General features: G+C 38.4%; 1 protein-coding gene across 1 annotated transcript in view; it reads right to left on the reverse strand.

The window, feature by feature from the left end:
• Positions 1-14649, reverse strand: part of MSH2 (mutS homolog 2) — a 46652-nt gene that overhangs the window by 19155 nt on the left and 12848 nt on the right. The window contains exon 7 of the mRNA XM_027659341.1: positions 3227-3426. Within this exon, the coding sequence (XP_027515142.1) occupies positions 3227-3426 (200 nt within the window). The remainder of the gene's footprint in view (positions 1-3226; positions 3427-14649) is intronic.

The following is a 14649-nucleotide window of genomic DNA, read 5'->3' on the forward strand; positions in this document are numbered from 1 at the left end:
GAAGTAAAACAGTGGAGTTAGTAAATACTGAGGCTTTTTAAAAGCTATATGGGTACACCTTTCTTAAAAGCATAACACCCATCATTAAGAGAATATGAGCAAGAAACACCATTGAAAAATTCTAAATGAAGCTCAACATGTTTTGCACCTGCATAGAAAAGATGCATAGTTAAAAAAACCACTTTTGCACCTACTCAACATTATCAGCATGTAAGCTAACGACTGAGAGAAAGACTAATGAACCTGTGTACAGTCAAAAGCACAGATGCATACTGATCACAGAGCCTATCTGTTCCCAGGTACAGTTTTTAATTTAAACCATAATTTACTTACTGAAGTACAGAGAAGTGTTTATTACACACATTAAAAACGTGACTATTAATATGGTTTAAAAGTGTTGGATAGAAATTAAAATCAAGCACTAACCTTCAGACTTGAAACACAGTTAGTCTGGCAACAAACTGACACTATCCAGGGAATACAGACAAATCTCATGACTAAGTGCACCAGCCATTTTGATATCATAATTGAAATTGGGATAAAAGGAAAAGAATGATGGAAATTGGGATAAAATATAGTACAGTTTACTAGAGGCAGATCATACACATATAGTGTAACATCTCTCTGAGATGATGAATGCCTAAAACAAAGGGAAATCTGCAGACCTAATTTGGGCTGTTCTAAAGCATTCAGCAGGGTGTCACAGGAGATGTTAAGGTGCAAGGTCCATGATTTATGAAATGATCAGGAGGCAGATAAAGGGGACATCACCCACTTGCAAAGGATGAAAGAGTTGAAAGGACATCAGCAATACAGTCCCTCCAGGGCTCAGACAAGCATTTATCTCTAAAAGATATGTGAATTTATATTATTGCACAAAAGAAGGCTGCTTACAAAAGCCACTAAAATATACAAATTGGAAGATACCAGTAGATTATATTGGAATAAGATGAATCAGAAATAGATCAGCACTAACTGACCTTAGAAACTGGGCTAATAGAAATGAAGTAGAATTTAACATGGAGTAAGATGACACTGATATATAAATGTGTTTCCACTATGAGTAAGGGAATAATCAGCTGGATATGAGAAAGGAGGGGAAACAGCCAAGTTTTGATCACAACATGGTTATAATACACCAGTGCAACAGTCTTGGAAAGAACAGTACCTGAAACAGGCAATAAAAGGTATTTCCAAAAGCAGAGGAGGGGGGATTCAAATCACTGTATACAGAATGGTAAAAATACACCTGAAATCCAGCATCCAATTTCTGTGTCCTGCATATTTACAGTCTTAAGATAAAGAGTGTCCATTTGAGATGGGAAGGAAGATGTTTCAGTAGCTTCTTGAAGACAAAAATCCTTTAAGTACCAACATTTTATGCCCCAGTAATTTGAGTAATGAACTGCTGCTCCCTTTTGCCAGCCATAGCAAAATGATTTGATGACTCAGAGTCCTTTCCCATCCGTCTAAAACAGAAGAAGTCATCTTCACTCATTAGCTCCCTCCTCAGGTTTCACCACCCATAAAAACAAGGATCTCAATTAAGCAATGCTTCACACTGAGGGAAAGGCAATCACTGCTGAGCACTTCATGGTATAGTTGCTCCATCTCCCCACAGCCGTTTATGAGGTAAGAAGTTCAGAAACTGGCAGATGCTCAGAATGGTCAAAAATCTTTCTGGCTTCCCATCCCTTGATGAGTTAAAACATTTTGTACAGTCACAAACAGAAATATTACCAGACCCAGTCTGAATCAGTCACATACATTCAAAATTATCAGACCATTCATGTAGTTTAAACAGGTGGTACAAGCACAAAGAAAAATAAAAATAGCACGTTGCCTATTTTAAATTATCTTTGATATACTGCTGGTGATTGCCCTACTAAGGCCAACTGATTCACATGTAGAACAGCAAGAACCTTTTGCAGTCTATTAATTTTTCCATATGGTGAGCTTAGCAGTTTGCCTTACACAGCTTGCTCCTCAAAACTTCTAAAAATGGAATTGTTTTCCTACCCCAATGTTATGACAGAGAAACTCTGTTGATCCAAATGACAACTAATAGAAAAAGAAATAAAGACAGGAAGCCAGCATTCTGACCTAATACCTCAGTTTAAGATGGGAATCCAAGAGCTCCATGTCAAGGCTAAAACAAGTAGAGCCTGTTTGGAAAAGCCAAAGGGACATGACTGAGGCAGCTAAAGAGTGGCACAGCTCTTTAAGAACAAAAGCAAACAAAAAAGTTGTATCTGCCAGTTCCTTCCCAGCTTCAGATTTTAACTGCTTTTGGAAATAACACAGCCAGCAACTAAAAATTAATTTATTTTAAGATTAATATTTTAGAAGATTTAAGTTTCATTACCTAAAGTTATAAAACTATAGTACAGAAAAGTATAAGGCACTGGGTAGCTTTACTGCCTACTCAAATACAGGAGAGAGAGTTTTGCAACCATACCGTTTCAAATAACAGTTCTCTTTAAGGTTTTGGTGTTTGCTTTATGTACAGAGATTTTCAAACAAATTAATGGGCTTCTACAAAATATGCTTTCTGGCAGGTTGGGACTGCTATTGCTAAATTGAATCATCCCTTCATTATGCTGATTTTATCCTGCATTTTCTTGGCTACACACAGAAAAGAAAAAGAAATAGCAGCATTTATGTTTTCTAGAATTGCCTGTCACAGTACTGCTCTTCCTACTAATGAAGATCAGACAAAACTCTGCCACATTACTCGTATCAAATACAGCACTTTGATTTAAAAAAAAAAGCCACTCCATTATACTAATAATGCTTAAACTGATTTTTTTTGTGTTTAATTACAACCCAAAGTGCAAAATGTCTTCAAAAGGAAGACAACAATATCGTATGTATGTTATCTTTTTTGTAAGATCATAATAACACACACAATTGGTCAGAAATTCTTAGAGACACGTCCAGATCAAAGATTACCACACCATCACCCAAGTATTCAAGTATTAAAGTTCTAGTATTTCAGGTACACACTAATTGGAACACTTATTCATGTAAGGATTTGGCTATGTATATTATTAAGTATTTGACTGACATTTCATAATTTCAGCTCATTTCAAATTCAAATGTGTTTAAGTTTTATCCTTGCAACAAAAGAACACAGGAAAAAAAGTCATTTTTGGAAATCTACACACTCTTTCTTTGCATCATCAGTATATTATGAAACACTGAAAATAGATGGGGGTAGTATTACCTTCATGTTTTTCTAGTGCTTCTACAACATTAGGCACTTGATTAATAGCCTGGTACATTCGGTAACAGTCCTGTAAGTTTGCTGCTTGCCTCTGAAATTTCTTTGCCATCCGGTTGAGGTCTGGAAAGCGACGTAAGAGATCTTCTTGAAGGCACTGACGTAGTTCTGGATCTGTCATAAACGCTTCAACCAAATTCAACCTAAGTAAGAAGTTCATAACAATGATTAGCATGGCATAATATATCATTCTTTTATGACACCAATGAGAATGAAAACACTTATCCAGCAGCTCCTATCTGTATTTTCCCTATGGCTGTATCCATTGGCCAACTTGCCTTATTTAAAAAAAAAACAAATGAAACTAAGACAACCCATGAGCTGAGAAAGCAAGGATATTTAGCCTATGTCAGGCTTCTGTAGTTTTGAAAATTTGGGGTTTCTAATGAACAGCATTGAAGGGAAACTGTTTTGAGCACAGATGCCAACATCTCTTCAATTAGGTATGTTAACTCTCAGAATCAACTCTGAGATTAATCCTTTCCCTGAACCATAAAAGAAGTCTTCCAGTAGTCTATGAAAAAAAGAGGCATTAACTACGAAAAACACCCACTCTTGGCAGAGTTTAGCTTCCTGTGGTCGAGGCCAATATTTACACTGTGCAGCTGGGCAACCCTGCACCACAGAATCAGAGTCCTCAAGGTTGGAAGGCACCTCTGGACACTGACTACTCCAACCTCTGCTCAAAGTAGGGTCACAGCTAAAATCAACTGCCCGGGACAGTGTCCAGTCACATTCCGGGTATTCCCAAGGATAGTGCCAGTATTGACCCCTGGAACACACAACTAGTGACTGGCCTCCAGGTGGACTTCATGCCCCTGATCACCCTCCTTTGAGTCTGGCAGCTCAGCTGGTTTTCAGTCCACCACACAGTCTACTTGCCTAGTCCATACTTCATCAGATGTAATGGGAGACAGGGACAGCTGAAATCATGATAAGCAACATTCACTGTTCTTCCCTTATCCAACCACCTCAATTTGTTGTAGAAGGCTATTGGGTTAGCCAGGTATGATCCTCACTTTTTACTTCAAACTACTGTTTGTTTCATGGCAGCTATTGGGGGACTGCATTCTTATCAACGTCTGTACTGTCTGCCAGCCTTGTTGGCACCACCGACTCCCAGCCTGCCTTCCCTTACTGCAGCTCCCTGACATTTTGGGTTGGCTATTTTTGTTGGCGGTTTTTTGTTTGGTTGGGGTTTTTTATGTGGTTTTTTTTTTTTAATAGTGAAATAAATATTCTTTCACTGCTGAAAGCAAGTGTAAGTCTCAACAAGAAGTGACAGAGCATTAAATTGTATTTCTTCACTAGAATGTAACTGACTTTCATACATTTCTTGTTTTGTTTTTTTTGCATCATGTCTACATATTTTGCATTTGCAGTTAAACAAAGAAGTCAGATATTGTTTGTTCTGGAGAGGCCAGTCTTCTTCAGTCATATTTTCAGAATAGGAAGGAAGAGCTCTGCCTCCTTCAGAGACCTCCACACATTATATACTGTACTCATTACTGGTTAATCACATTAACATGTCATCTATCAATATCTTGGCTTCAGCAGGGAAGTTAATTTCATGTAGAGACATGTAAGCAAAGAAAGGACAGCTTTCACCATATTATTCCTCCTGGTTTGCTTACTGGTAGAAAAATGCATTCGTCTCAATTACAGTAACATTTGCACTTGCAAACTGCATGGGAAATGACGGGGTTTTTTGTCATTTTGAAAGCAGTAATCTCTACATTACACTATGCAGTGTTCTGCAGAGAGTGCCAGTTGCTGGCAACAGTACACAGGGGTTAACATGGTACACTGCCTCAGGTAATTAGCAAAGGCTCACTCAAGAAAGCAAGGCTTTGGCTAAGGCAACACAAGAGACAGAGACCCCCTGGACAGGTAGTGGTACACATCTGTATATAAAGAATTCAAAAAGGATGTCCTTCTGTTGCAGAAAGTATTCTACCCCCAGCACTTCATGAACCTTCTGTATTATACCAAACAAAATCAATTAAAAAGATGAGAGAAGAATCCTACCTCTACATTTACCCATTCAACTACTGCCTTAATAAATACAGAGATCGACATTACTAACACATAATGGTGCTTTCCTTCCAAAAGATAAATTCAAGTTTCAGCATGTACACAGAGCGTGCGATAAGTAGACAGGAATATACGTAGGATACCTACTGCAAGAATGCAGAAGATTTGTAAAAGAAACATGATAAAAGCCAAGTAATTTTCAATTCTAATCCCTGTTGGTGTTTCTGAGCACAGTTTCTAGCTTTCAGGCTTCTGTCAAGAAGGTTTGGAGGAATAATAAGAATTATGTGATCTTGTCACAGCAGATACATTGCCGTGTTTATGACAAATCCCTACATTTTACCAAGCAGACCTGACTTACGACTCACATCACAAACTGTCTTCTCTAAGGCACCAGCAGCAACCAGTGATCAAACACGTTTTCTAAAGACCAGCTTTTTATAAATATTAAAAAACAAAAACAAAATCCCAACCAAACCAAAGACACCCAATACAACTGTTTAACAGCCTAAATATAAGCCCACTACCCGGATGTCTTCCTAACATCCCCAAGGGATTAGAGAAGGAACCATCTTGCCAACTTGTACCTCCTCACAGAAACTAAGGAACTTGGTCATTTTCAGTCATTTTTAGTCATGTAATCTGGAAACCATTCCTTTGGGAAAAACAAAACAGGATTCACCGAAAACTTCTCCACAAAGCAGACCCATGTGCTGTTACTGTTACCTTCCTTGGTCTTTAGCAGAGACAGTCATGGCAAACACACAAGAGGCTGTACTATCCTGGTATTACATGCTCTCACTTCCCAGGTAATATTCAAGATTCGTAAGCATATCTATCACTTCTCAATTATCACAATACCACCACATATCAATCCATAAAGAGGAACTAGTTGCAAACACCTTCAAGTTTTATTACCCGCAAAACTCCACAAACTTCTGGTTTAAAACAACCTTTCGTCACTTAAAAAAAGTACTAGGAAGAAAGTAAGACACATTAGGGACGTTTTTCCACTAAAAAAGTAAATTTTAATCTTGAAAAATACTATTCTTGCCTGCAGTAGGAAACTAGAGTTCGGTGTTTTATCCAACCTGCTTAGGCTACAGACTACTCCACAGTTTCAACATTAAATTTTCCAGTATAAAAACTTTTTTTTTTTCTGATTTTGAAGGCCAATCTCACACACGCAAGATTGTGCAAAATTCAAGTTCACCATCAACATTAGATCCTATCTTGCCCTCTGATAGCTTATGTTTAAAGCCAGAGCTCTTAGCTTCTCTTCCAAGAGGTCTTTACACAATCAGTAATACTGGAGTATGGATATATACATACAATCACTTCTTGGAACTTGTTAAATGTTGCACTGAGAAAAGACCAGCAGCAACAGTTTCTATAATGCCACTGTACCTTATCTTTAAAACCCAACTGCACAGAGACTTGCCTTCAACCTGACACAGAGATGCCCAACACCCTTCCTGAATCCATGTAAACCTCTGTAAGACACAACCAGAACATGTTCATTCTTTCTATACACATTGGTTTATACTTTTTCTCATTAAAATCCAAACTATTCCTGTTCCCTCCAATCAGTTGGCCTGGTTTGGTCTTCATTAAAACTTTGGTCCTTACTTGTGTCACCTATAAAAGTGTCAGTACAGCTGCTATAATGATCATTAAAGAGTATCTTCTGGACTCTTGAGCTTATCTCTATCAGGATTTAGACTTTTTTTTCTTGCTTGTGCCTTTTGCACAAACAAATCCTTCACTTTCATCACATGTCTCCCTCAGCTTGTTCAACAGCCTCTTGGAAAAGGACTTGTCAAAGGCATTTTGAAAGCTCTAATTTATTTTTTTCCCCTCCTCTTTTGTCCACAACAATGACAAGTTCAAAGAAGTCTCAGATCAGCATGAACAATTTTCCTCTGCCAAACCCATGATAATTAGACTAACATTTCATGACCTTACTAGTACTGTTCTATCTTCCCCCTTACAGTTGCCAACCACTAAGATATGTCTGACAGGTTTGTGTTCACGCCACATTTTGCATAACAATTTCCTGTTGGTAAGAACACATACAAGGTTGCTGAACAGAAGGGGTAACATTAAGGTAATGCAACCATAAGCCATGAATAATGCTCACAAGTAATAATGAAATCAAATGAAAGTTTGTTTTTAATATAAAGCTCAACTGAGGGAAAAAAAAAAAGGAAAACACAAAAAGAAACAAACAAAAGAATCCAAGAAAGTGTAATCAAACAACAGCTGACAACACTGGATAACTTGTTTCTGCCACACAACCAAAAGGGAAAGGAAAATAGGGCAAAACTTTCCACCACAGATCTAAGGCAGCACAGTCAAGATAATAGAAAACATTATAAGTAGTGAAACCACATTAGAACATAAATGAAATCTTTGTTTCAAGACAGTTATTTAAGTTTGCAAACTAAACCACAGAAACAGTAAACAAAAGTTCCGCTAACATAAGTGAAAATCAACACAAGTGCTTTTCTTGAACTTGGAAATTGTAACTACCTTTTATTCCTGCTATGCAAAACCACAGCTGTTTATCAGCTTTAAACTCTGTGCAATAATAAGTAACGTTAGGCTTAGTGTGCTCTGAGAGACAGAAAAAAACCCCACCTATCTCCAAGGGTCTGCTGGATATACTGGAATCCAACTGAAAGCATTTCACCTTTCCCCAGTTTTACTGTTACTAAGAGTCATCTCTTGAACCTACTATTGACAAAAGACTAATGCAATACACACAAAAAAAAGACAACAAAAATCTGTTTTCAATCTAATAAATGTCTCACACTTTCCCAGGTCTCAACACAACGCTTCTGTTCCACCGAGGTTGACATCACATTTGACATCGGAAGAGATTGTTTCTTCTTTTGCTACAGCTATGCAGCATTTTTCATGACCACTTTAAGGTTATTGCACTCATTACTGCCTCAACACAGAGACTGTCAGGAGGGCTTAATTATATTTCTAGACTTTTACAGAGCTAGATATAGAAGTTTAAGTTAATAGGGAAACATTAATCAAGACTGATTTGTATACAGATTTCATAGAAGGATAAAAAGAAGTCAGTTTGCAGAAACAATAACTAAACTAAGATATGAAAATAAAAGACCAGTTTGAATGAAAGGAATATTTTTAATGCCTGAGCAGGATCAGCCAGCACAAAAAAGAAAATCTAACAAATCAATAAGCTGTACAATACACTCATTTATAAAGCATCTAAGATGTAAACTTCTCCTCCACCACCATCCTGCAAAACCCTGGGTAGTTCCATGCCTCTCTGTGCATGCAGGAGGAAGAACACTTCCCTCAAGCACCTCTGCTCAGAAAAAGGGCTCTGAGGTTTTTTTATCATTTCATGAAACTTGGATCCATAAAAAATCAGTAATATATATTTAATAATGAGTAATACATATTTAATTACTACTACAGGGGGAGCGACTTAAAATCCCAAATACTCGTAGATGTTTTCATGGGTAAAAAAAATGTACTAACTAAAAACTTCACGTGACAGAAGGAAAAAAAATTGTTAACACTGAAATCAAATTAAGAATGTACTCTTTTAGAGGAGAAGCTGACTTTTAAGAAGATTTTAAAGTTTGTAACTCCCCTATGTAACAGCTGCATCTTCTGAAGAGTGCATATTTGTATTCTCTGCCTGCTAAAGGGTTTCTTGATGGCAGATTAAGATCAACTTTCCTGTTCAACTTGATTATAGCAAATTTCAATTGAGAAACACCACTTACAAAAGCGACACATTAACGAGTGCTTTAAGATATACTGAGCCTTTCATCTCACCACAAGTTTCAGAATATGCACAGTTGTATCAGTTTAATTTCATATTTTCTTTATGCAAAGGAAAGTGGAAAAACACTTTATGTACCACTACTTTGCTTTCCCTCGGGTTTCTTTCAAACCCAGATCTCTTCTTAATCCAATGTAGCCAAGGCAAATCCTCCCTGGACATACTTAACCTAGACATATAAAACACCATCTTATCTGTTCTAATTGGGTTTTCTTTTCCACACAAAGCATTTGGGATTTTGACACCCTGGAGGAAGCCCCCACCAGAGCAAGTTGCTGTAGTTGATTAATAACAGCATTTGTGTTTTCCAGCCAGAAAAAAGCAAGGCACTATCCTAAGCTCCCTTTATAAACTTCTCCTGGTGACCCAGTCATTCCCTAGACAATCATCTCTCTCACAAAAATCAACCAAAGTCCAGTTCACTGCCTCAGGTAAGCAGTAGATATCACCTTAAATTTGCAAAGCTCTCTTTTCATGCCAGAGAACCTCAGTGTGCTATACAGGCCTTTGAAGTATTGACAGACACCTAACATGGGCACATGGGAACCTAAATCAGATTTCTGAAGCCTGATACAGAGAAGTACTTCAGTCCAGCTAACGTCTTAGCAGCATAAAAATCACACTGACCATCCCAAGTCATTTTGCCCAATACAATCAGAGCTGCTGCACGCATTTATAAAAATTACATTCCAAGTTTCTCAGACGAGCACAAAGAAGTAACAACGCAAAATATTTAGGCAACACACACATGCTTTTGGAAGTGTTAAGTTAGGCACAAAAGATTTTTTTATGAAACTGGAGCAATCCCTGTAAACAATCTGAAATAACACAAAACCTGAGGAATGAGGAACCAGCAGCTTTAGAGAGACTAATACCATCAAAAGTCATTTTATTTTACTCATACACCACAGGCTTAGGATCAGTGATCTGCTCAATCCCCACTCAGCTCACACTGGAAACTGCATAGAGAGAAGTTGCCCTGGTTTCTGGCAGTGAGCATCCAGCTGGTACCAACTTTTACCCAAACCACAGGAATAGCCTTGCAGGGGGCTCACCACAGGCACCAGTTCCTCCAGTACTTCGACAACACAAGACTTGAATCCATGCTTTTGACAACGTTGCTCTCTGGTTGAGTTGTATACACACCTCTCCAGCACTTCTTACATATGAGACAGAACATCCCAAACAAGGGGTCAAAATCTTCCTGTTGTTCTAATAAAATTGTACCAATTTGGCCCTAAAATATCATTAGGGTCCAAAATCTGACATCTGAGCGAGTGTCCCAAGTTGGTCACCTGAGCAAGACTTCTTTCAGTTCTCCCAAATTTGTATGCACAGGTGCCTGTAGTTCAGAAGCAGACAACACAGGCAGTTCCAACAGGCTTGGGTGAGAGGCTTGTGCCCAGGCAAGGAAGGCTTCTCCCTACTGTCTGCCAAAAGAGCAGTCTACACATTCATGTTATTCCCCTCCATGCTAAATGGCTCAAGTTGTTCTGTTTCCCACCTGTTCTTACCCAAATCGTGTGACCTGTTATTGTTTCTTTCTGGCATGCTGGCAAAAAGTTGGTTTTGTTTCCTCAGTTAACATGCTATAAATGCCTCTTTGTTATCCAATCACTTCACAGCTTCCCTCCCTGAAAACTATTGTTACAACCTAAAACCAACAAAAAACCCCCTAAACTAAAAGATATACCTTGCCTACATAACAAAACTTTGAAGATGACAGTGAAGTACAACAGGGCACATACATCCTCCATGCAGAATTTAAAGGGCATTACTGTTTTATGCGAGGGATGTGAAATTACAGGCTTCTAACAATGAAAAGAAATTGTATAATACATTAACAGCAACAGCAAACCAGGAACAAAGAGCCCCACAGTGATGCATGTCACAGTTTACCTGTAATGTCTGTGTTCTTCCAAAGACAACGCTGTCATCCCAGTAAGATTATAGCAATCCCTGTACTCTGATGACCTCCCTAGCTTCTAAAAAGATTTTGCAATGATTCACAGTTCTAAACCCAAACAGTTTCAAAACTTCTTCCCTGCAGGAACAAAACAGTCATAGAGACCAAGCATAACTTGGCTCAGTGGTAGAGCTTGAAAGCTGTTCTGCTCCTTACACAGGCAAGCCACGGAGCATGGAGGAAGAAAAGATGGTAGTCTGGAAAAGGGAGCTCAGGTTAGCACTGAGGGTGATGCTCCCAGTTGCAGTCCCCTCCTTAAACACACATCTTCATTTGCTGTGGTTGTGTTTGCTTTCCACCTCTGGCTTCCCTGAACCACCTTGCCCTGGGGTGGCCCTGCCAGCTGTGGACAAGCCCAGTTGTATCCTGATGTTGTCTTAATATGTCTAAGAAAATATGCCCTCAAGCCACAGTTCCACCAACACTTCTAAGATGGCAGAAACTGGTACTGCCACCATGAAAAGTGTGAGATAATAGTGCTGCCCATTGTTCTTCTACCTGCCACACTTTCTCCCTCAAGTTTTAAATTAACTAAATCAAGGGATCTCAAGGTACATCTGATGCCCCCAGGACATATTTAGCACTAAAAATTGGTCTTCACTCCATTATAACAGGGCAGCTCTTCAAATTGAAGCCACTACTATCATCTTTTAATCTTAAATATAAGTTGAAGCAACCATAAATATGATGACTGCTTTTGCAACTCTTTTGAAGTAATCCCTTGCAGTACAGAGCCCTTGAAGAGCAGCTTTAGACCCTAGGAAAGCCACAGAAATCAAACTGCACGCACTTTCCAGAGCTCTGGGTACACAGAGCATGCTACTAAGCAGCTGGACAGATCGGGCTCCCTGTTGTTTAACCTGAAAGATTAAGCAATATAAGAGAAAGCCACATCCAAATATCAGTCTCCTGCCTTTTCTAGTTTTCCTAATTAGTCCCCAAACCTACAATACTGGATACTTCTAACCTCAGGATAGTTCATTTAAACACAAACTTTTAACTCAAATAAATGCATTCTTCCAAATAATCAAGAGTTCTCATTCCTCTACAACAGTTATACTCATATAACATAAAATTAATATTTCTTAGAGAAGCAACAGACTTTTTCCCACCCTTCATGAATTCCTGAATGTACCATTTGAGTATTATGTCAAAGCTTAGAGATAGTAAATTAAAGCCCTGAGATTATCACAGGGGTACCAGGCACAAAGTAACTATTTTCTGTGACAACCAAGTAAAGCTTTGGAAGCTGTATGAATCGACTGTGAGGCAAGCTAATAAGCTCAGATTAAAAATAAAAAACAGGATTGTCAGGAAAACCAGTGAACTACAATGTAACACTGGGGTTTTCTTCCTCCCAAGATACCTATGTATGCTGAAATAAGTTAACAATAATTCATTATTCTTGCATGAGTGTTTAAACACTTTCCAAACCCAGGAGATGAGGTAAGGTAAAGAAGAAAACAATTCTTCAGCAGAAAAACAAAATCTTTGGTCTAATTCTTGCCAGCAAGGTACCACTTGATACAATTAAGAGCTTGCTACTGAAGCAGACTGCTGAGCAGCAATATTTTTAGATGCTGAAGAAAAGGAGTGCCTGGCATCATGCTGAAGAACATGCAAATAAAGCAGCACCACAAAACAAGCAGAACTTCACTTTGCCCCCTGTATCCAGGACACACATCAAAATGAGGAACTGCAGGACTCTTGAGGCATGCACACAAATTCCCTACAACAAAAAGTAAGAGAAGCAGAAAGGAATCATTTTCCCTTCATTTATGGGGCAAGGTTGGCAGTGCTCCTGATGGTACCACCACAGATGTGTCCCTTCACAGGCTGTGAGCTGTGTTTCACAGCAATACAGAGGGGGAATACTGCACAGAATGCCAAAGTGTTACCAACCTTTAGACATGCATGTTTATACAAGAAAAAAAAACCAGAAGATCCATCAGCAAAGTTGAATTTTGAATACAAGATGTTTTACACAGTAAATCCTTTCCAATTTCAAAAACCCATCATAATCCTGCTGGACTAAACAGTCTCTTGCCCTCAAGGAACTGCACAGACAGAAGTGATAAGAGGATAACTCATAAACCAACATTCTCCAAGTATCACCCAAAAACTTCGTCAGAGACATGTTTTTTGTCTGTCCAATGTTAGCAAAGATTTTATTTATTTATTTCCATGCATATATTATTTTTCACAAAATTGTCATAGTCTGCTTTCTGTAGGAGTTAAAAATAGTCAAACAGCATCTTCAGAGCGAATTCGTCAGGAAAGCAGCAGGTTTATTAAGCAATGCCAGTGCTCAGCTCTATTTCACAGATTCAGACACTTTTCCAGTCCAAGAATAGGCAGATATCCATTCTATCCTCCTGTAGCAAGTTTGGTAATCCAACTCACAACATAAATTAAAATTAGCATAGGCTCTAAAAAGTCAAAATACCAAGAGAAAGCAAACACAAGTCAGATTATTAACTCTGAACAACAGGCTTTTGGTATTAGTTGACCTGCACTTAAGAAGATGTTAATCTTCTAATGTTTATGATGATAGCAGGTCATGGACCAGCTGCAGAGGAGCAAAAGGATTAATTATAGATGACAACTTCCCTCACTTTTTCATGGATTAGTTTTCATCACATGAACAAGCCAAATCAAATTAATCTGGAGATATGAGACCAAAAAAAAAGCAAGTAGGAGGTACAGATTGCCCCTTTTGGCAACTGCCTGGTTTTATTGGATTAGATGCTATACAGCATGATATCCTTGATTATTTAAGAATGATAAACTCCCCATCAAAAGATAAATGAGGCAGCTAGAGGGACACTAGTGCCAGTGCCAATAACAAGGGAACCAACCGACTGCACCTTTTGATTTGAAGTGCTTACAGACAGAGTCAGCCATCTACAAAACAACTCGGTACCACAGGCTGCTGCACGGTGCATAGGAGTCAAAAACAAATATAAAAACCTTCACACCAAATCTTGACCACTGAAGACCAAAGAAACCTACATACAGAACAGCTGGTGTGAGCAAGTGTCAAGGACATGAGGGTAAAAAGATCCTAATTTGAATAAAGACAAGAACAACCAGTTTTACTTTTTTTGAACATTGTCATTCAATCAACACAGTATTTAGGCTTCTAGAAAACAAATGCCCATCTTTTAAGAATTATTAATAAACCTCCGTTTCTTATATGATAACAAAGAACAATGAAGACAACAGAGCAAGAACCCATCAAGTACTACACAGTCATGGGCACGTTTGTAAGCCCCATATAGAGAAACTGCTCCACCCAAAACCTTCCAGAGAAACCCAGGATGGAAAGCAGCAGGGGCTGCTTCTCAGCCTACTGCCTAAAGCTGCAGAGGTTTTCTGCCAGTCTTCCCTTTTAATTAAATATGGTATTTTTGAACGCCGTGATAAAACTATATTACTGCACGCTCTTCAAAGACTAGAGACAGCTGAGGAAAGGTGTTTCTATTATTATTTTTTTGTGCTTTATTCCTTACAAGTTGCCATACACTATTAAAATTA

Source organism: Corapipo altera, unplaced genomic scaffold (assembly GCF_003945725.1).
Source record: "Corapipo altera isolate COAL_440 unplaced genomic scaffold, ASM394572v1 48, whole genome shotgun sequence".
NCBI lineage: Eukaryota > Metazoa > Chordata > Aves > Passeriformes > Pipridae > Corapipo > Corapipo altera.